This window comes from Loxodonta africana, chromosome 1 (assembly GCF_030014295.1).
Source record: "Loxodonta africana isolate mLoxAfr1 chromosome 1, mLoxAfr1.hap2, whole genome shotgun sequence".
NCBI classification, from domain to species: Eukaryota; Metazoa; Chordata; class Mammalia; order Proboscidea; family Elephantidae; genus Loxodonta; species Loxodonta africana.
Window position 1 is genome coordinate 213,244,594 of NC_087342.1, and position 22,959 is coordinate 213,267,552.

Genomic DNA, 22,959 nt, shown 5'->3' on the forward strand with positions numbered 1-22,959 from the left:
CAGCATACCATTGTTTGGTTTTGTTTTTTCCCATGTGATAATTTTGTGTTTTCTTACAACTAGCGGTTAGTATCTGAGGTGGATGATGCTAATCTCCAAGTTGAAAATGTCCGTGACCAAGCCATTATTTTGATGAGTGCTCGTGGAGGCTCAAGTAGAGAGCTTGTAGAACCAAAGTTAGCTGAACTGAATAGAAACTTTGAAAAGGTGTCTCAACATATCAAAAGTGCCAAAGTAAGTAATTTCGTTTTTATAGAAAATCATTTTCCTATGTGTATGTGTCTAAATGATATGTGATTGTATAGTATACAATCCAAATTTTTAAAATTAAAATTATGATCCCACCGTATTTTCTTTGAATGGAGTATTTGTTCTTGCTTATTGTGCATATAAGGGAGTATAAACAAGAAATTTGTAAGGGAGAAAATAAACCATTTGAGAATAGGTTTCAGAAACTCAGTTGAATGTTAAAATTGACTATGAAATAATGAGACTAATTTCCAACATAGGCATGAGTATTAATCTCATAATTTTACAGTCATGAGTTGGAATCGACTCAATGGCAGTGGGTTATTTTATATATGTATTCATGCCACATGTATGGTAAACTCGATCTTCCTTTTTGTGTTTTATATGTTGACAGATTTAAAAGTCTCAATTTAGGCCTGATGCAGAAGGGCCTTTCTGATTTTCTGAATTTTAAAAGGAGCATTATAAATTTAAATAAGAGGATAATGAGTGCTTTCCTTTAAAAAAAAGTGTTATTTCTGCTGTTATTTTTCTCTGAATGTGTGTATGTATATTTCTCATTCTCTCTCTCTCTCGTTAACCCTTGTGTCATGATGGGAGAAAATTAAACATTTTTTGTAGTGTTCCCAAGGCCTGGCATATAGTGTCTGCTCAGTAAATGTTAAGTTGAAAAGATGAAAACTTTCTGACAGTTTGCTAGAAGCATACATAGCTGATTTTGGGGGTCATTTAAACCAGGTGTTTATTCTTACAGAGGGTTCTGAGTTTTTAAGAAGCCCAACTGTGCACACAGGATGGCATTTTTTGAGTATTCAGTTAATTTAACTTCTAGAGGGTTGTGCGTTGAAATTATTTATCCAGAAAGAAGGACCTTCTTTTTCTGGGAGGTAAACAATTGCCTAACCCTCCTTTAGTGTAAAATATCTGATCTAATAGGCCAAACTATCCTTTTCAGGCTATGATTATACTTAGATTATGCATAAACTAAAGAAAACAAGCAGAAACTCTTATTTTACCCCTTTTCTCCTTAGCTTCGACCTTACCTCCTTACGTAAGTTCATTTTATTTATTTTAGTAACTTTATGGTAGGTTTTCCTTGGTATAAAAAATTATGTATAAGTCCCAGGTGTGGTGTGAGGGGAAAGTACATAGAAACAAAATTACCATCATCTCCATAAATAGTCTCTGTTAACATTTTGGCATGTGTGTCTATTCTTATTTACATGTACGTGATATTAAAGATATAAAAATTTCTGCATGTTTGTATTTTCTCCTGTGACGTGGTTTTTAATGGTTATCGGACATTCCATTACGGTATTTGTTATAATTTCCTAAGTATTCCATTTTTATTGTCCTTTTGTAAATATTAAAACTCAAACCAAACCCAATGCCATCAAGTCAATTCTGATTCATAGTGACCCTATAGGACAGAGTAGAGCTGCCCCCATAGGGTTTCCAAGGAGTGCCTGGTGGATTTGGACTGCCAGCCTTATGGTTAGCAGCCATAGCTCTTAACCACTATGCCGCCAGGGTTTCCTTGTAAATATTGCTTCCTTGAAATATTTTTATCCATATCTTTATGCTCATCTCTTAATATGTCCTTAGGATCATATCTTAGAATTCCTTGAAATGGTTGCAAAATATGTGTATATAAAGGCTGTTAAATAGATATTATAAGTAATCCCACAGAAAGTTTGTTTCAGCTTATACTTCTCTAATCAGTGTGTGAGAGTGCTGGTTTTCCCACAGTCAACAGTGGAAAATATTTTGCTGCGTTTAGTTTTTTTCAAATTGTTGCATTGAGTTTTAGTCACATAAAGTTGTTCTGTGTACACATTAACTGGAAAATATTACACTGAGAAATACGTACTTCTATGAAGTTTGGTGGCTGGTGCAAGTGGTTTGTGCTGGACTACCAACATAAACATTGGTGGTTTGAACCCACCCGGTGGTGCCATGTAAGACAGGCCTGGTGATCTGCTTCTGTAAAGATTATAGCTGAGAAAATCCTATGGAGCAGTTCTAATCGGTAACACATGGGGTCGCCATGAGTTGACATTTACTCGACAGCAGTGTGCTTAGTTTTTGTTTTATGAAGTTGGAATATCAGAATCCAAGGGACCTTCTTCTGGGAAAAGTTAAGCAAAGAGACATTCTGTAGGATGTACCTGCACAGGTGGTGGCCAGTCTTCATTCCTGCAGCAGGGGTGGCTTTTGGCTCATGGCCTGATTTTCTGCTGTGTTTACATGTGGTCTCAGAATCTTCCACCTGGCATTCCAGGCAGCCAGTGAACTGGACACTACTCACATCCCTGGCTAGAATTTGAGGAAAATGAGTAATTCAGAGAAGCTTCAATTAGTAAAATCATTGCTAAATTCACATGAATGCAGGTTCCTTCTTGACACCTCATTCCTTGGAGTATGATGGAAGATCGGGTTAAGAATATCTTTAAAGAGAACTGTTTTCCTTCTACAGTTGCTAATTGACCAGGAACCGTTATCATACCAGTACTTGGTGGGCACAGAGACATTTGAAGCTTGTGCACCTTCCTCTGACTTGGACAGATTAGAAAGTGACATACAGAATATGTTAAATATTGTGGAGAAACACTTGGAATCCAGTGATGGAGATGAAAAGGTTGGTTTAAGGAGATTTTCAGAACCATGGTGTTCTCATTTTTTTCTATCTGTTCAGTTTGTTTTTTAATATCAATAATGTTTGCCCAAATAATCTGCTAAACACGACAGAACAGATCCAAACATGAATTTCTGATGAGTGTCAATGTGAGATTTGGCAAGTGATCTGTGTAATGCTTAAAAATGTAAAATAAACATGCTCCCCTGCTGAGTTCAGCCTTTGTATCATCTCACATCTCCTAAATTAGCCTTTCTGTGTGAATTTAAAGTAATAAAATATTTTAAGAAAAACATGAGTTTTTTTGTTGTATATCATTTAGATGAACATAGCTTGATTTATACTGTACTTTGTAAGCTAGCCCTACTTGGAAACTGATAGAGTGACCCTGTACGTTGTTCCTCTGAGTAAATTTTTTTCCTTTTCAACATTCAGATGGACGAGGAGAGAGCCCAGATTGAGGAAGTCCTTCGAAGAGGAGAACAAATGTTACGTCAGCCTATGGAGGATAGTACTAAAGAAAAGACCCGTTTGCAGTTAGTGCTTCTGCGCACAAGATACAACAAAGTGAAGGTATTATCAGGGGAAGGTCTCTGTGGAATTTAGAGAATTTACTCAGCTCTTGCTGTGCAGGTGTTCGACCATACATTCATGGGCACTTCAAAACAGACCAGTTGGAATAGCATCTCCTTTTCCTTTCTAGTATGTATTACGGGGAAGCCCTGGTGGCGTGGTGGTTAAGAGCTACAGCTGCTAACCAAAAGGTCTGCAGCTTGAATCCACCAGGCACTCCTTGGAAACTCTGTGGGGTAGTTCTACTCTGTCCTTATAGGGTCGCTATGAGTTGGAATCGACTCCATGGCAATGGGTTTGTTTTTTTCGGTTTATATATTATAGAAATATATGTTTATATTTTTTTGAAGGAACAGGACTCAAAGAAAATAGGAATGTAAATTCTTATTATTGGCTCTTTCTTTTGCTTAAGATTGGGGGGGTTTGTATCTGTACAATCTTATATTTTGCTTACTACTGTATTGGTATGCCGTTGAGTTGATTTTGGCTCATAGTGACCCCATGTGACAGAGTAGAACAGCTCTAGAGGGTTTTCTAGGCTGTAATCTATATGGGAGGAGATCACCAGGTCTTTTTCCCAAGGAGGCACTGGGTAGGTTCACCACCAACGTTTTGGTTAGCAGCTGAGTGCTTAACCCTTGTGCCACCAGGGGCTGCTTGGGCTATCCCTTTTGCGTCTCTCATTATGTTCTGGACCTAGAGGGGATCTGTTTCTATCACTAGTGACTTCCTTCTGCAGTCTGTACTCTTAAATGTGGAAGTCTTGGCCACTTAAAAAAAAATTCTAGTTTATAAATAAATTTTTGAAACTGATATACTGTAATTTATATTCTAGAAACAGATTCTCTACCAGCCTCCTTTTTAATGGCAGTCTTCCCAGGTGCAAGTGTGCTGGCATTCCCCAGTGGCCTGTTCTTCGGTAATCCCTTCTAGAATCAGTTTTATTTAATGATGTTAGAACTGAGTAAATGATCCCAGTCTGTGACCTTGTGATGGGTCTCATACCGTCCTTGCTGTGCCGGCTATTTCTCGATCGAGAAAGTCCAGACTCCTCCAGAGACTTGATAAATATTCCATTCTGTTTAGTTCCAGTTTTTCCTATGGTTTGATAAAAACGAAACTTAGAAAATTTTTATAAAACATCTTTTAATGTGAACTCCTTAATCTATCTGGAATTTCATTTGGTGTATGTTATGAGCCACATCATATAACCCTTGCTCTCTAATTTTAGTACTAACCTGGAGTGTGTTTGGTATTCCTGCGTCCTGGCAGCCCTCTTCAAAAATAAAATCCTCTAGAAGCAGAGTCTGGGTTGGATCTCCAAGACATTTTTTTCCCCCAAGGGCATTTTGATTGATCACTCACTCTCCTGGGAAAAAATCTATTTTGGGAATATAGAAAGCAGATGCTTAAATCTTGAACTGCCTTGCTGCTTCTGCAAGAATATAGAGGCTCAGAGAAAGATTGTCTGTAGCATCTGAATAGAAAAAGAGAGAGTTTTAATGAATAGGATTTTTTTTTTTTTAAACTTGGAGCTTCCTATTTAGAATGCCACTGATCTCCCCAGTTCACCCCAAAGCCTCAGATACAGGCAGTGTGTAAGGATGGTGATCTGCTGTTTAACTACGAAAAAGCACAGGATTCCTGGTCTTCGAGCAGTGCTAAAAGTGACTAAAAAACAAACCTAGCATATGTCTAGTACCCAGTACCTATTGCCATCGAGTCAGTTCTGACTCACTGCAACCCCATGGGTCACAGAGTAGAACTGCTCCATGGAGTTTTCTTGGCTGTAATTTTTACAGAAGCAGATTACTGGGGCTTTCTTCCCTGGTTCTTCCGTGGTGAGTTCAAACTGTCAACCTTTTGATTAGTAGTTGCGTGCAAACCGTTTGCGCCACCCAGGGCATGTCTAGTGATGCTAAATGAGAAAAGCACTACACAGTTTAATGTCCTTCAAGCACGTATCAAGTAGTTGAATGTCTGGAACCTTTTCTGGCCTTTGAAAAATAAATGACCTCTCAAAAAGATGCTGTGGTTCAAAGATGGGAAAGCCAAGTAGGAGAGTGGCTCCCAGTTCCTGATTTTACTCCTTTACGTGATTAGAAACCAGTCGCTGCTGCTTCAGCTCTGACTCGTGGCCACCCTGTGTGTGTCAGAGTAGAGCTGTGGCCCGTAGGGCTTTCACTGGCTGATTTTTCCAAAGTAAATCGCCAGACCTTTTTTCCAAGGTACCTCTTAGTGGACTTGAACCTCCAACCCTTTGGTTAGCACCCAAGCATGTTAACCATTTGCACTACATGATTATTCAATCTATAAATATTGTCATGGAGTCTTTTTTTTTTTCTTAAAGTTAAAAGGAAGAAATATTGTGTCTAATTTTGTGATCTTCCAAAAAAAAAAAAAAATTGGCCCATTTAAAATAAAATCTGAAAAAAGCTTTTTAAAAAACTTTTTCTCTACTTTAAAAAATATTTCTCATTGTTTTATTCAAAACTATTTTCTAGGTACACACATTATTGAGTTCAGCATCCTTTTGGTTATTTGGTTAGCAGCCAAGCGCTTAAAAAATACAGTTTGCCTTAAACGTACAGGTAAATGCCTAGAAATACTTTCTGGCCAGTCTTTGAACATGTGGTGTAGGATAATAAAATTAATACTAGGGACAAATATTATTTACCCTGTGGAAAAAGGTAGGAAATCTACAGGCTTGCTTCTAACCTGGCTACCCAGGACTGCCATTCAATTGGTGAGAGCAATAATTAAAGCAAATTCTAGGAGGCAAATAAATGCAGATCTCTGGGTTCAGCATCATGTTTTTGACTAGATTTTAGTCTTGAGTCTTGGTTTTATTTAGGGAATGTAAACATTTTCAGGATAACTGTTTAACTCAGTGAGCAAGTGTCCGTGATCATTTTCTAATCTGTAGAGGAATATAATTTTAGGAAAGCAACAGTGTCAAGGAAGCTACCTGAATTCATGAGTAGCTGCAGTTTGGCCATTTAATTGCACACGAATTAAGGCAGCTTCCTTGAGTCTTTAACACATTTATTAAATTGTAGCCATCTGGGAGTAAAGGATGTGAGGTCCTAAGGACTAGTGGCCCATTCTAGAAACACTTCATGATTTAGAAAGCTCTGATTAGGGGATACAGAAAATGCTATTCAGGCAAATAAGTAGTCCATCCAGTGTAGAATTTGTCTGATTTTGGTACTTTAGGACCTATTGTTTTATGTAGGGTATTCTTCCTCTGTAATGTTGTTCTCAAAGGTTAAGGTTATATATTGAATTACCTGGATATACTCTTACTGCACGTCACATGTTATATTATGTTGTGTTATGTATACATGTTTAACTTGGTTGTGTTTTCAGCAGTAAGATCAGAAGTATTTAATCTAAATGTGATGTTTAAAAATTGGGTGAAATAATGATATCAGCGTATTTTATTTTCATGCAGAATCTTATGATCTGCAAATGTTTTCATATCCTCAACAGCTCAGAAAAGGAGTTGTTATGCTTTCTCATTCACTAACTGAGTATAGATGGACTAGGTCTTAAAGAAAAGCCAGTCCAGCACTAACTCATTTATTATGATAATTATGTTTAACAGCAGGCTGAAAATAAAAATTGGAAAAGAGGTTGTTAAGGATTTTTATAACAATGCATATTTAAACTATACAAAATTAAGAAAAAATTTGATTTTGGTTCATGGTATTCAGTTCATCCATGAGATAGTCTTGTATGTTTTCAATTTGCTATCATTCATTAGGGGAATATTTTAACATGTGTACATTATTATTATTTGTGTTTTGACAGGCAATCCCTACTCAACAGAGAAAAACAGTTCAACTCGCTTCTAGAGTTAGATCCTCGCCTCTTCCCGCAGATTACCTTGTTGAAATTAACAGAGTTTTACACTCCATGGATGATATTGAGTTGTCACTTAATACTCCAGAGCTGAACACTGCTGTCTATGAAGATTTCTCTTTTCAGGAAGATTCTCTAAAGGTAAATCTCTAAGCAGTAGATCTGGAAAGCTGCAGTTAATGAAGAAATAAAGCAAGGACCTTGTTATTGTACCCACTTAGATGATGTATCACTTTTAACCTTTCTTGTGTTCACTAATGAAATATATCAACAGTTTTTATTTTTTGTATTTTAGATGAAGGTTTACACAGCAAATTATTTTCTCATTAAACAATTAATACACATATTGTTTTGTGACATTGGTTGCCAACCCCATGGCATATCAGCACTCTCCGCTTTTCGACCTTGGGTTCCCCATCACCAGCTTTCCTGTCCCTTTCTGTGTTCTTGTTCTTGCTGCTGTGCCCATTTAATCTCATTTTGTTTTATGGATCTATCTAATCCTCTAATCTTTGGCTGAAGGGTAATCCTCAGTAGTTACTTTATTACCGAGCTGTAAGGTTGTCCAGGGGCCGTACTCTCCAAGTTTCTCCAGTCCCTGTCAGACGTAAGTCTGGTCTTTTTTTTTTTTTTTTTTAGTTTAGATGAAGGTTTACAGAACAAACTAATTTCTCATTAAACAGTGCACATAGTGTCTTATGACTTTGGTTAACAAAGGTCTGGTCTTTTTTTGTGAATTAGAATTTTGTTCTACATTTTTCTCCAGCTCTGTCCAGGTCCCCCTGTTGTGATCCCTGTCTGAACAGTCAGTGGTGGTATCCGGGCACCATCCAGTTGTCCTGGACTCAGTCTGGCAGAGGCTGTGGTAGTTGTGGTCCATTAGTTCTTTGGACTAATCTTTCCCTTGTGTCTTTGGTTTTCTTCATTCTTTCCTGTTCCAGATGGGATGGGACCAGTGGAGTACCTTATGTGGCTGCTCACAAGCTTTTAAGACCACAGACACTACTCACCAAAATAGGGTGCAGAACATTTTCTTTATAAACTATATTATACCATTTGAGCTAGATGTCCCCTGACACCATGGTTCCTAGCCCTCAGCCCATTAATTCGGTTCCGTAGGGAGTTTGGATGTGTCTATGAAGCTTCGGTGACCTTGCCTCCGTCAAGTTGTGCTGACTGCCCCAGTATTGTGTACTGTCTTACTGTTCACCAAAGTTACCACTTATCTGTTGTCTACTTAGTGTTTTTCCCTCCTTACCTCTCCCCTCCCTGGTAACCATCAAAGATAGTTTTTTTCTGTATGTAAACCTTTTCAAGAGTTTTTATAATAGTGGCCTCATATAGTATTTTACTTTTATGATTGACATATTTCATTCAGCATAATGCCCTCCAGATTCATCCATGTTGTGAGATGTTTTATAGATTCATCATCGTTTTTTATTGTTGCTTAGTATTCCATTGTGTGTACCATAGTTTGTTTATCCATTCACTTGTTGATGGGCACTTAGGTTGTTTCCATCTTTTTGTTATTGTGAATAATACTGCAGTGAACATGGGTGTGCATATGTCTGTTCTTGTGAGGGCTCTTATTTCTCTAGGATATATTCCTAGAAGTAGAATTGCTGGATCCTATCGTATTTCTATGTGTAGTTTTTTAGGGAAGCGCCATATTGTGTTCCACAATGGCTGTACCATTTTACATTGCCATCAGCAGTGCATAAGAGTTCCAAGCTCTCCGCAGCCTTTCCAACATCTGTTATTTTCTGTTTTTTTTTGATTCGTGCCAGTAATGTTGGGGTGATACGGTATCTGATTGTGGTTTTGATTTGCATTTCTCTAATGGCAAGTGATTGTGAGCATTTCCTTACGTGTCTGTTAGCTGCCTGAGTGTGTTCTTTGAGAAGTGTCTATTCATATCCTTTGTCCAATTTTTAATTAGATTATTTGTCTTTTTGTTGTAAAGTTGTTGGATTTTCCTATAGATTACAGAATAGACCTTTGTTGGATATGTCACAGCCAAAAACTTTTTCCGAGTCTGTAGGCTCTCTTTTTACTCTTTTGGTGAAGTCTGTTGATGAGCATTTGCTTAATTTTTAGAAGATCCCAGTTATCTAGCTTAAAAAAACTTCGGTGTTTTTATATTATTATTATGGTTTGTATACTATTTATGCCATGTATTAGGGCCCCTAGCATTGACCCTATATATATATTTTTTTCTATGATCTTTATAGGTTTTGGTTTTATATTTAGGTCTTTGATCCATTTTGAATTAGTTTTTGTGTATGTCGTGAGGTATGGGTCCTGTTTCATTTTTTTACAGATCTATATCCAGTTTTGCCTGCACTATTTGTTAAAAAGACTGTCTTTTCTGCATTTAATGGGGTTTGGGCCTTTGTAGAAGATCAGGTGACCATAGTTGGATGGATTTACATGTAGGTTTTCGATTCTGTTCCATTGGTCTATATATCTGTCGTTGTACCAGTACCAGGCTCTTTTGACTACCATAGCTGTATAGTACGTTCTGAGGTCAGGTACCATGAGGCTCCCTACTTCGTTCTTTTTCTTCAACAGTGCTTTACCTACCTGAGACCTCTTTCCTTTCTACATGAAGTTAATGATTAGTTTTTCCATCTCCTTAAAGAATGCTGTTGGTATTTAGATTGGGATTGCATTGTATTTGTAGATTGCTTTGGGTAGGATCAACATTTTCACAATGTTGAGCCCATCTATCCATGAGGATGGTATGCTTTTCCATTTATGTAGGTCTTGTTTGTTTTCTTGCAGTAGTGTTTTGTAGTTTTCTTTTTATAGGTCTTTTATGTAACAATTTTAATTTTTTAAAGTAGATATGGATTTTTAACTGTACATAGTTATTAGTTTGTTGTAAAGTCAAAGACAGTTTTTATCAAACACATATACAAACCATATCCTTCTCTTAAAAATTTGATTGTCAGTTGATATATATTGTCAGTATTTTTCCTGCCATCTATAATGATTTAAGATTGGCTGATGGAGTTTCAATTGGCATGTTGATTGTAAGATAAGTAGAGATCTGGAATTTGTTAGTTAATTCATAACACTATTAAATCCCTTTAAAGTTTTCCATATATTTTGATTGTATTTATGTATAAAATCACAACAAAATGACTGATAAGTTTGCAAAGTTTGATAGCTTATTTCTGTCTTTTAAACTATGATTATTAGGATTTGCAAATGTAAATAATCCCAGTGTGAAATGTTTCATTACCTTTACAGAATATGATTGAAGCTTTTCACATGACCTATAAAAATGCCACCTTAAACATTTGTGAAGATTTCTTTTTCCTCCCATTAGTGAATTATTTAGCATTCCTCACACTTTGGCTAACAGGGTATGATTTAAGAAAATGCTTCCAGGTTTGATTAGCAATAATTATTATACCTCAATGTTATTTTAAATTAGTCTTATGCAATGTAAATTTTTGCTCATCTGAGATGCTATTCTTTTTATTTCTATACTGGATTTTGTTACTGTATGAAAATATATTTGCAGAATATCAAAGACCAACTGGACAAACTTGGAGAGCAGATTGCAGTCATTCATGAGAAGCAACCAGACATTATCCTTGAAGCTTCTGGACCTGAAGCTATTCAGATTGGGGATACGCTTACTCAGTTGAATGCAAAATGGGACAGAGTTAATAGAATGTACAATGATCGTAAAGGGTACGTGTAAAAAAATACGTGTAAATTAAAATAATATTTAATTTTTTGAAAAACCACTTAAAGTTCGTGGGCTTTGAAAAAGGTCATGTGTAGACTTACGAGAACATGTTTCACACCCTTGTAGTTTGCCCTATTTAATCAATTGTGAAAGGAGCGCTGGTGGCGCAACGGTTAAGCGCTTGCCTGCCAACCCAAAGGTTGGTGATTCAAACCCACTGAGCTTCTTTCTTGGAGGTGGACTAGGCAGTCTGCTCCCGTAAAGATCACAGCCTCGAAAACACTCTCGGGCAGTTCCTCTCTGTCACATGGGGTTGCTGTGAGTTGGGGTTGACTCAGTAGCACCTAACAACAATAACAATCGATCGTGAGGGGTATTGTTCCCTAGAGAAAGAGGAGTTTAGATATAGATGACCATTTACAGCATAATCGCTTGAAAACATTGAAGCACCTTGAGTTTTTCGTATCTAAATAGCATCAGTTTCGTTTGAAAAAATTAAAAAGAATTTTCATTAATGTTTAATTTCTCCACACTTTTGATGATTAATGTTGGTGGAGAACAGACCAAACTACAGATAATTGGAATCTATAAATAACCCCAAACTCTTTTTTTATAATCTTCTGTTTCATAGAATGATTTTGAGACTTCTTACTAGGTTTTGACCATGGCTATCAATAGGTGGAAATTAAAACTGGTAATTTTTCACCAGGAGCTATGTAGGTAGTAGAAAAACAAATAAAATGTGAATACAACATTGCAGAGGGTCATAGATAAGAGTGTAATGCTTTTGAGGAAATGAAAATAGTCTATTAGAATTAGAGCTCATGGTAAAGAGATGAGACCAGAAAGATCTAAATGGACCATATTATGAAGGATCTCTGTGTGTCATATCAAGCAGTTAGTATTTTCTTCTGAGAACAATGGGGAGCCATTGCAATATTTTTAGCAAAGGAATGACAGCTTGTTCGTTGTTGACTGGATTGGTTGAGGTTAAGACTAAAGGAAACCAGTTTGTGGTTGTCACATGATGGTAGTTTGACTAGGGAAATTGCTACAGAAGTGGAGACCAAGGGGAAAATTCGAGAACTACCTGGATAGTTGAATCAAGAAGATATGGTGATAATGGGATGTTGGAGGAAGGAAGGGAGAAGAGTAAAGAATGACACCCAAGTCTTTGTCTCATGGACCTAGGTAAATTGTTGTTGTTGTTGTTAGATGCTGTTGAGTCAATTCCGACTTACTGTGACCCTGTGCGACAGAGTAGAACTGCCCCATAGGGTTTTCTAGGTTATAATCTTTATGGGAATTGATTGCTAGGTCTTTCTTCCTTGAAGCCACTGGGTGGGTTCGAAATCACCAGTCTATTGGATAGCAGCCAAACGCTTAACCTTTGCACCACCAGGACTCCATCCTAGGTTAGGTAATGATGCCATTCCTAGATAGAGGGCAGATAGGTGGTAGCGTGAGTGTCTAGGGGAGGATAGCAAGCTCAGTTAGAGTATTAGTGCCGACTTTTCCATTGGCAGCCAAGCACTTAACCAGTTGTACCACCCAGGGACTCCAGAGTTGGAAAACTTACTTTGTTCTAGTTCAAATCTAAACCAAGGATGGGAAAGTTTAACACACTTCCTAAAGCGGTCATGCAGTGGCTAGAGTCATTGGAGCCCCTTGACTCTCTGGAAGTCTGTTGTCCGTCCTGATTCTCTCCTGCCTCCCACACAGCCTGGCTGAATCAGAGAGGAGGCTATGGCTTTGCAAACCCTTCCTGAGCATGAATCTCCTTTTCTACAACTCTTTTCAATTTAATTCATAGCTGAGGTGCTTAGATTTTTTTTTGAAATTTAATGTACTGTTACTGTTATTGATCTTTTCTGAGTTTAATGTTACTTTCAAAGCCTTTGCATCTTTAGAGCAGCCTTTCTGGCAGCACTTTGTATTGACAATTGTAGAATCTCAAGTTAGAAGTTGTGATTTTTATATAGTGTTATTGAGTATTTTTATAAGTGGTAACACAGATGGTCTTAGTATCTTCTCGTAGTGTTTTGCTTGAAGTGCTCTTATTTTTGTCATGCTCCATAGAGTTTCGCTTTCCTAAGGGCAATTAAGTATTTACTAAATTTTAAAAATGACTTTCATGGAAGAAGATAATATAAACATTATTTAGGGGTTAGTGATTATCAGCGATCATTTTTTGGTGATTTTTAACATTTTTATTATAAAAAGGAAAAAATTTATTATTATTTAAAATTTCAAAGAACTCTTCTAAACCCCTCTCAGCTCCATTACTCTAAAGCAAATAAGTAGAAGAAGTTAGACTCCTAATCCAACAAAGCATTTCCTTTTATATTTATGTGTTCCGAATATGACATACCCTGGAGTTTTACTTTCTATCATTTCTAAGAGAGTCATGTTTAAACAGAATCTCAGTAGCCCCTTGGCTCATTGCCCCGTAGTGAGCCTCTCAGGGCCCTTGCCAGGACTTCTATGCTGTGCTGCGTTCAGGTAAGTAAGTGGAACACTAAGGATTACTTGTTGCCCAGAGGCCATGGAGTGCAAGGAAATTGCGAAGGGTTTTGACCTTTTAGGGTTGGTTTTAGCTGGGATCTGAGTGTTCTGGTGGAAACCCTGGTGACATAGGAGTTAAAAGCCACAGCTGCTAACCAAAAGGTTGGCAGTTTAAATCTGCCAGGCACTCCTTGGAAGCCATATGGGGCAGTTCTGCTCTGTCCTTTAGGGTCACTCACTACGAGTTGGAATTGACTTGATGGCAACGGGTTTTTTACTTTTTAAGTGTTCTGGGATATTTTTCCTGAGTAAAGAGAGTAATTAATCATATTTTATATTTCATGGTATTTGAAATGTTAAGGGTATAAAGCTGGGTGGGTTAACGTGCCTGCAGCTAGTTAATCTTGATTTTCCAAGCCAGAAGGCAAAGTTTGCTTGGCCTCAGTGTAGTCTCTCCAGTTAAAAAGCTGCCTTAGCGAGTGTGTTCTCACACATGTGCGCACTTGCACCTGTGTGCACGTGTGCACATACACATGTGCATGAGAGAGAGAGAAAGGTACCCAGAGAGATAGAAAAAGAGAGAAAAATATTGAGAGAGGGGCAATGGTAGCGTGGGGAGCAGGTTACTTTGCTGTTGGTGTGATGCACGTTTCTCTGAGAGGATTTGTTAACTGTAACTTGCTACGAAAATTGGTCTTATAGAACAATGAGCTATGAATTAAGTTGTTCTTGGGCTTTCAGTTTAAATGGTAGTTGAATTCCCTTTTTAGAAAAATTGCTTCTCGGCAGTCCTGGAAAAGTTGGGAAATCTTTTTTATTTTGTTTGTCCTCCTATAGTTATTCTGACAGGGCTGTGGAAGAGTGGAGACAGTTCCACAGTGACCTAAATGACCTCACACAGTGGATAACCGAAGTCGAGCAGTTGCTGGTTGACACCTGTGCTCCAGATGGCAGCCTGGATTTAGAGAAAGCCAGGAGACATCAGCAGGTGAGTGCTTTGCCACAGGATGGGCTCTCTGTTAAGGAGGTTGCATATATATTTAGCAGGTGGCTTTTAAGACAGATTTTCCGAAGTAGGGACCAAATACGATGATTTTTCAGGAGTATAGACAATTTGTAATTTCCGTTCCAGTTTCAAATTTTTAATCAGGGTTTTTACAAAGAAATTTCAGTAAAAAGGTACTCTTCAGTGGCTAATGTGAAAAACAATTTTATTTTTAAAATTTTATACTCAAAATAAGATTTGAAAAAAATTTTGTACCCAAATCTATCTCAAGGGCAGATCTTTAAAATAGATGTTTACTTTGCCTTTGTTTTCTGTCTGCAGACACTGAAGTATCTCATTTTTCTTTGTTTCATTGATAATTACCATAAAAGTAAATTATTCTTGAGCTGTAGCAGGGCAGCTGCTTATGTAAGTCTAATTCCATCTCAGGAAAATATGACACAAGAGCTAGCTCAGTTCTGGTAACAATAGGTCTTTAAAACTGATAGTAGAGAGTAAACAAAATTTCAATTTTACCACTGATAAAATATTTCCTTATTAAATCTTTCAGATATATTTTATTAGAGAATGCTTTTATTTTTGTCATTAACATGTTAATGCATTTTTCTTAATTTTGGAATTACACATAAGTGTTTGGATCCGACCTTTAAAATAACTCCTTTAACCTGTTGACTTAAAAATTGGCAGAAGCAGTGAAGCAGTGTCTCAATAGAATGTGTGCTGAGGCTTACTTAATATATGCTAGGACATAAGAGTCTGTGGGGTATAAATTTTTTTTTAAAGAGATGCTTACAAGCTCATGTTTGAAAGATCAGCAATTCACTTTAATCAAACATGATTGATGCGTATGCTTCAATGTAAACAGCTGTTATTATTTTTTAATCTTTCAGTTGTCCTTTTTCACTGTATTTTACCTAATGGCATTCATGAGAGTGGGTTACATTTCAAAATAAATTTCATTTAGTGTTTTCTTTGAAATGTAACTGTATTGTTTTAAAATGTCTTTTAAAGCACGAAGGTAAAATAATATCCTTCCAAACTTCCTGTCTCTAACACTTAAGTCGATGCCACAATTCCTGGGTGAATTCATTGTATCAGAGCAGTTTAATGTAATAGTGGAATTAATCGTGGGTTATACTCTGTTACAGGAACTCGAAGAGGGCGTCAGCAGCCACCAGCCCAGTTTTGCAGCCCTGAACAGAACTGGGGACGGCATTGTACAGAAACTTTCCCCCACAAATGGAAGCTTCTTGAAAGACAAGCTGGCCGGTCTAAACCAACGCTGGAGTGTCGTGGCTGCAGAAGTGAAGGCTAGGCAGTCAAGGTGATTTAGCCATGATAACTTGAGGGCATGGGGTGAAGCTATTTGGGGAAGAATCTTTTAAGGTACAGTTAGGTGAGTTCAGAGTTCGTTTATGGTCTGATGTTGTTGATAGGTGCCCTCAAGTCTGTTCTGACTCATAGTGACCCTGTGTACAACAGAGCGAGACATTGCCGGATCTTGCACCATCCTCACAATTGTTGTTATGCTTGAGCCCATTGTTGCAGCCACCACGTCAGTCTGTCTCCTTGAGGGTCTTCGTCTTTTTCTCTGACCTTCTTCTTTACCAAGCATGATGTACTCCTCCAGGGACTGGTCCCTCCTGATAACATGTCCAAAGTATGTGAGATATAGTCTTGCCATCCTTTCTTCTAAGGAGCAATCTGGCTGTACTTCTTCCAAGAGAGATTTGTCCGTTCTTTTGGCAGTCCATGGTATGTATGTTCAATATTCTTCACCAACACCATAACTGAAAGGCATCGATTCTTCTTATTCATTGTCCCACTTATGCGTGCATATGAGGCAATTGAAAACACCATGCCTTGGGTCAAGCACACCTTAGCCTTCAAGGTGTCTTCTTTGCTTTTAACACTTTAAAGAGGTCTTACATTACGATAGGAGTTTTACTGACATTTAAGACCTCCGCTGTCCGTGTTCCTCCCCTTACTGAGTTTTTAAGCAGTCCTTATTCTCACTTTTCTACCCAGATACCACACATATAAAACACACCATATAGGAGTCTTTGGGTGGTGCAGATGGTTATGTGCTTGACTCCTAGCTAAAAGGTTGGTTGTTCGAATATACCCAGAGGCACTTTGGAAGACAAGCCTGCCAATCTGCTTCTGAAAGGCCATAGCCTTGAAAACCCTGTGGAGCAGCTCTACTCTGTACACATGGGGTCGCCGTGAGTCTCAAAATTGACTTGATGCAACTAAAAACAACAACAGTAAAACACACTTTTATTCCTGTTTATTATGATAATGCTGATTATATGGAGGCAGCTTGAAGTTGTTCAAAGTGTGTTACTGGGCTTCGAGTGTGAAGGTATGGGTTCAGGTTCTAGGACCCACTGGCTCATCTGCTGCCCGAGCTTCTGAGTCTTTATCAGTGAACTCTCTCCCTAGGCTCCTCTCAGTGTCCCATATGTTCTATGCGTATATGACAGTGCTTTGTGAATAATAACAGTCCTCATCTATGCAATATAATAAATATAAGGTATTATTTCTTTTTAATATTAGATGATGTTACACTGCCCCAGATTTTATTAGCATGTCTTCTGGCTGCAAACCAGTTTCATCACTAGTGAATACGATACTCAGTGTTATCTGTATTATTTTATATAGTACTTTAAAATTATTTGAAATTATTTTCTGAGAGAGTCAAGATTTAATGGACGATTTCTACTTTGCCTAATACATTCCGTATCATTAAGGACCTTTTTTTTTTTTTTTTTTTTAATTAATGGTAGTGTCTTAGTCATCTAGTGCTGCTGTAACAGAAATACCACAAGTGGACGGCTATAACAAAGAGAAGTTTATTTCCTCACAAGAAAGTAAGCTAAAAGTTCAAAATCAGGGCGTCTGCTCCAGGGCAAGGCCTTTTTTCTCTGTTGGCCTTCTCATCAGCCTTCCCCTGGAGTAGGAGCTTCTCCACGCAAGGACCCCTGGTCCAAAGGACGTTTTCTGCTCCTAGTACTGCTTTCTTGGTGGTATGAGGTCCACCTTTCCTGCTTGCTTCCCTTTCCTTTTTATCTCTTGAGAGAGAAAAGGTGTGGCAGGCTGCGCCCCAGGGGAACTCCCTTTGCGTTGGATCAGGGATGTGACCTGAGCAAGGGTGTCACAATCCCACCCTATTCCCTTTTAACCACAGGCAGACATTATGATTTATAACACATAGGAAATCACAAAATGGAGGACAACCGTACAATACTGGGAATCATGGCCTAACTAGGTTGACATATATTTTGGGGGGACACAGTTCAATCCAAGACAGGTAGTTTTGGGTTAAGAAGCCCAAGAAAAATTTTTTCCCCTTAATTTTAACTCTGTAAATGATGTATTATTTTAATGATAAAGTATTATTTTGTTACAGGCCATTGTAATACTTTATCAAGTCCAGTATTATAATGTGATATGAAATATTCAAGTATGATGTGGTCTTTGGCTGCTTTTTACAGACTAATATCATCGGTTATTTTGAGTGGAGTCCCTGGGTGGTACAAATGGTTAACGGGCTAGGCTGCTAACCGAAAGGTTGGAGGTTTGAGTCCACCCAGGGGCACCTTGGGAGAAATGCCTGGCAATCTATTTCCAAAAAAATCATCCATTGAAAACTCCACGAAGCACAGTTCTACTTGGCCACTCATGGGATTGCCATGAGTCAGAATCAAGTCGACAGCAACTGGTTTATTGGCTATTATTTTGTATGTTTTGGCTGCAAGACTAATTGGTCAAGAGATTGCCATGTAGCAGAGAAATGGTATTTGGCACCTCACGTACATTGCCTAAACCCTGGTGGCGTAGTGGGTAAGTGCTATGGTTGCTAACCAAAAGGTCGGCAGTTCAAATCCACCAGATGCTCTTTGGAAACTCTATGGGGCAATTCTACCCTGTTCCCCAGGGTCGCTATGAGTTGGAATCTACTCAGTGGCAATGGGTTTGTTTTTTTTTATACATTGCATCATTTAATCCTCACTGATAATAGTTAGGAAACCCTGGTGGCATAGTGGTTAAGAGCTATAGCTGCTAACCAAAAGGTTGGCAGTTTAAATCCACCAGGAGCTCTGTGGAAACTCTATGGGGGCAGGTCTACTCTGTCCTATAGGGTTGCTATGAGTTGGAATTGACTCAACGTCAGTGGGTTTGGTTTGTTTGTTTTTTTTGGTAATATCCTTTGTGGGGACTATTAGGCCCATTGTACAGCTTGGGACACTGAGACTCAGAAGAGAGAGGTTAAGTAACTTGTCTGAATTCTTGTCAGGAGTGATAGCACTATCTTATGCTCTCAAGCACTGTGCTGTACAAACTTGGCAAGACCACAGAGCTCTATGGTCACAATTTTCCCCTCTTGTGAATGAGAACGCGATATTTCATTAGAGGATTGTTGTGAGGATTAAATGAGACAATGTTTGTAAAATGTTTATGCCCTATTTCCTGGTAAACACTCAAGATATCTATTCCTATAATTGTAAGTTAGCCTAGAATTTATCCTGCCAGCATGTTGTTGCTGAATTTGGCCAACGATTGATGGATTTGATCAACTTTTATTGAGCCTCGTGGTCAGCACTGGGGATACAAATAGGACTAAGAAGCTCAGAGACTAAGAAGAGGAAACATGTTTAAAGAAGAAATGAGGTAGTGGGATTAAGGAAAGCATCATGGGTAAGATGCAGTATTGTCACAGAGGCAGGTGTGAGAGGCATCAAAGAGAAGGGATACTTAGGTGAATTTTGAAGCGTTTATAGGAATTTCCCATAATTTCCTTCTGGGGCTTTCTGTAGAAGTAGAACAGGCAAAGGTGAGGAGGTATGAACTAGCATGGCCACGTAAGAAATCTGCAAAGATGTAGCTGGGGAGGAGGATTCAGGGAAAAAGGGGTGGGATTCCAAGCTGAGATCCTATAGGATGTTATACGGGCTGGTAATGAGTTTGCATGGAGAAACATCTAGCTTGGAAATGATCTATCTCCTAGGCCTTCTTAAGGAAAAAGATGTACCTACTGGCAGGGTATTAACGAGAAATGCATAAATTCCCCTGAAGATTTTCAAATGGATCTTCGTAGAGTGTGGTAATTATTGTTCCCAGAACCTCATTTTTTAGAAGTGAAAGGAAAAATGTATCTCTTTCTTAATATCTTGTGTTTTGATTAAAACAGTATTTGTTTTCACAGATTCATGTTACACTTCACTTCAGGTTTATAATTGATCTTAAATTGGGGCCACCTTGGAGCTTTACAAACTTTTATGTGTATGTACTGTTACCAGAGTCACTGAAAATTACCACATGGTTCAATTTGTTTCTGTATTGAGTGCCTGTACTTAAATATTTGCGCAGTTCAGCATCTTATGGTGTTATTCCTTAGTGAGCAGTTGCTATCTACTATTTGAATATGAATTCATAACATGTTTTTACTCTTAGGGATAACATTTAAGATGTAGATTATATTTAGCTAATGCACAGATGAGAATTTTTTGAGACTAAAATATGTTGAAGTTACTTGATAATGTCAGTTTCTTTCATAAATGTATTTTTAAACACTAAATTAGTCATGGTTATGAAACATTGGAAATTAAAATTCCTACAATTTTTTAGAAAGCAAAAGGTCTATAATAATTGAATGTTTCCAAAGTTGTTATGTATGTTCAGTTTTCTTATACATAGACTTATCAATTAGTACTATTGATTGATTTACATAAATTTAAAGCAGTGTTCTCTCCTGATGGATGCTTAATAATGAGAACTTATGATTTTGCAATGATTTTCATCAGTTATTAAAATAGATATTCAAATGTTATAGAAAAAACCAAACCCAGTGCCGTTGAGTTGATTCCGAATCATAGCAACCCTATAAATATTATAGATTATCTACTAAATATATAAGTATTATTTAGCATTTTATTATGTATATTGTATCAGTATGTTAGGTGTTTTTGTGATGAAAGAGAGTCATAGCTGTAAAAAATATAAGTTCTTGTTAGAGTGACAAGATATAATTCATTAAAAAATTGCATTCTGTTTTTAAACAACTCTCTAACTAGCAGCAGCTATAAGTATTATTATATAAACACTTTGCATTTATTTAGCTCTTAATAGCTTCCCAAGCTCTCTGATAAAAATACATGCTTGTCTTTGTCATCTCAGTTCTAATCATATTCTAATCTACTGACAGATGGTTGATATTCTTATAAATGTTATTCTTATAAAATTTAAAGGATCTAATTAAGTCAGTTCTTTTTTTATATTCCTCTGACTTTCTGTTTTCATTACATTCCTTTAAATTTTTTGCTATTTTTTTTTTCTTGGATTGCTTTTTATAATTTGGTGCTGTATTCAAATATAATACTTATTTTAATGAATTAACCAGATGTCCATTTTTTCTTGCTTTTCTAATACTTCTCAAGTTTTTCCAGTTCTTGGTACCTTGTTTTGTTCTTCATCTTCCTCTCTTATGAAAAAAGTAGAGTAAAAGTTGCCACCTAATGTGAATACTATGTCATATGATGAGGCCTTTCTGTCTCAATAGAGCATTCAAAGAGAATTATGTGTTTTTCCTTATTATTTTAGATAAAGGCACTTTTAATTTTTTTAAAACTTCTATTATGTTGTACAGTAGTCTTACTTTAAAAAGACTTTGTATTAAAATTCTATATAATTTCTCATGCTGAGAAAAGATGACATTCTTTCATTTTAATGTTTTAAATTTAATTAAGGAAAATCTTATATTATCAAGGAATCTTTGGTGTTACAGAATGTTTACATGACTATTCAAAAAAACCCAAACCTGTTGCTGTTGAGTCGGTTCTGACTCATAGTGACCCTATTGGACAGAGTAGAACTGCCCCATAGAGATTCCAGGGAGTACCTGGGAGATTCGAACTGCTAACCTTTTGGTTCGCAGCCATAGTTCTTAACCACTAAGCCCCTAGGGTTTCCACATGACCATTAGCATTCATTTAAAAATATGGATAACAATAATTATTCTCAATTATTACTTTGGGGAATATTTGCTCAAGATAGCCAAATATATACGATGTTCTGCTTAATTGGGTAGAAATTCTCAATATTTTTGAAAAATGTATTCCTGTAGGCTAAAAGGAGAAAGTAAGCGGGCGATGGAATATAGGAAAAGGCTAGATGAGATTATCTGCTGGGTAACAAAGGCCGAGAATGCCATACAAAAGAAATCAACCACCGAGCTGGAGGAAAACCTGCAAGAGCTGACAGTAAGTGATTGTCTCTGTGTTCGCCAGTGTCTTTTCCTTCATAAATATTTACTCTGAAGAGAAATTACTGCATGACTGGAGAAGAAACCGGAGAGAAAGTTTGTACTTGGTGGTGAACTTGAAAGAGGAATATATTCTTCACGTGTAGTTTTAGAGAGCAGCTATAATTTGAGAGTTGCTGAGGTAAGGTGTCACTCACATAAAAGTTATGAGTCATTGTGGTCTCAGTATTAGACCAAAGGTTTTGGGGGATATTCTAAACAGACTCTCTTGTTTTAGAATATAATAATGCTGTGAAGTATAGGTTTCCTCATTAGGTTTGGAGAATTTTTACTGATTGTTAGCTCTGAAATTGAATTTTACAAGAAAACTCTAAAGTGAAAACAGCAGCTTAGCTATAGTCTCAATCATGATTGTATTAATCAAATTTCCTTTGTTAGTCTGCAGCCAATAAAAATTGTTCATAGTTATATATTTATACAAAGTTTAAAAAATGATATATAGAATATATCCAAATATCCATACATTTTTATATCCATTAGTATTTATATTTTTTGTGTTAAGAATTTAAAATACTTGTTGCAGAAAAATATAATGTGCCTACTTTTTTATTTAAAAAAAAAGCGAATTGTGTGTGTGCATACACGTATGCATGCCTAAAAGTAGGCCTGAAAGGCTACCCACTAATTTGATAAGCAATGTTGACTATAAGGAGTATAATTGAGGCAATTTGGCAAAGAAACTTTTATTTTTTGTGCATGTATGTTCAATGCTGTCAAGTAGGTTCCAACTCATAGTGACCATGTGTACAACAGAACGAAACACTAACCAGTCCTGCGCCATCCTCACTATTGTTGCTATGTTTCAGCCCATTCTTGCAGCCATAGTGTCAGTCCATCTTGTTGAGTGTCTTCCTCTTTTTCCCTGACCCTCTACCAAGCATGATGTCCTTCTCCAGGGACTGGTTCCTCCTGATAACATGTCCAAAGTATGTGAGACGTAGTCTCGCCATCCTTGCTTCTAAGGAACATTACGACTGTACTTCTTCCAAGACAGATTTGTTCATTTTTCTGGCAGTCCGTGATATGCTGAACATTCTTCAGCACCACCATAATTCAAAGGTATCAGTTCTTCTTCAGTCTTCCTTATTCATTGTCCACAT

General features: G+C 37.3%; 1 protein-coding gene across 14 annotated transcripts in view; it reads left to right on the top strand.

Annotated features, from left to right (window-relative positions):
• The window catches only part of UTRN (utrophin), a 616,684-nt gene that overhangs the window by 254,009 nt on the left and 339,716 nt on the right, over positions 1–22,959 (top strand). For all 14 annotated transcript variants that reach the window (XR_010323082.1, XM_064291826.1, XM_023551169.2 and 11 more), the window contains 8 exons: positions 64–234; positions 2,726–2,887; positions 3,320–3,457; positions 7,271–7,462; positions 10,854–11,026; positions 14,367–14,517; positions 15,684–15,859; positions 21,662–21,797. Coding sequence is in view for 13 of the 14 variants with exons in the window: in XM_064291826.1 (XP_064147896.1) it covers positions 64–234; positions 2,726–2,887; positions 3,320–3,457; positions 7,271–7,462; positions 10,854–11,026; positions 14,367–14,517; positions 15,684–15,859; positions 21,662–21,797 (1,299 nt within the window). In the remaining variant the exon portion in view is untranslated. The remainder of the gene's footprint in view (positions 1–63; positions 235–2,725; positions 2,888–3,319; positions 3,458–7,270; positions 7,463–10,853; positions 11,027–14,366; positions 14,518–15,683; positions 15,860–21,661; positions 21,798–22,959) is intronic.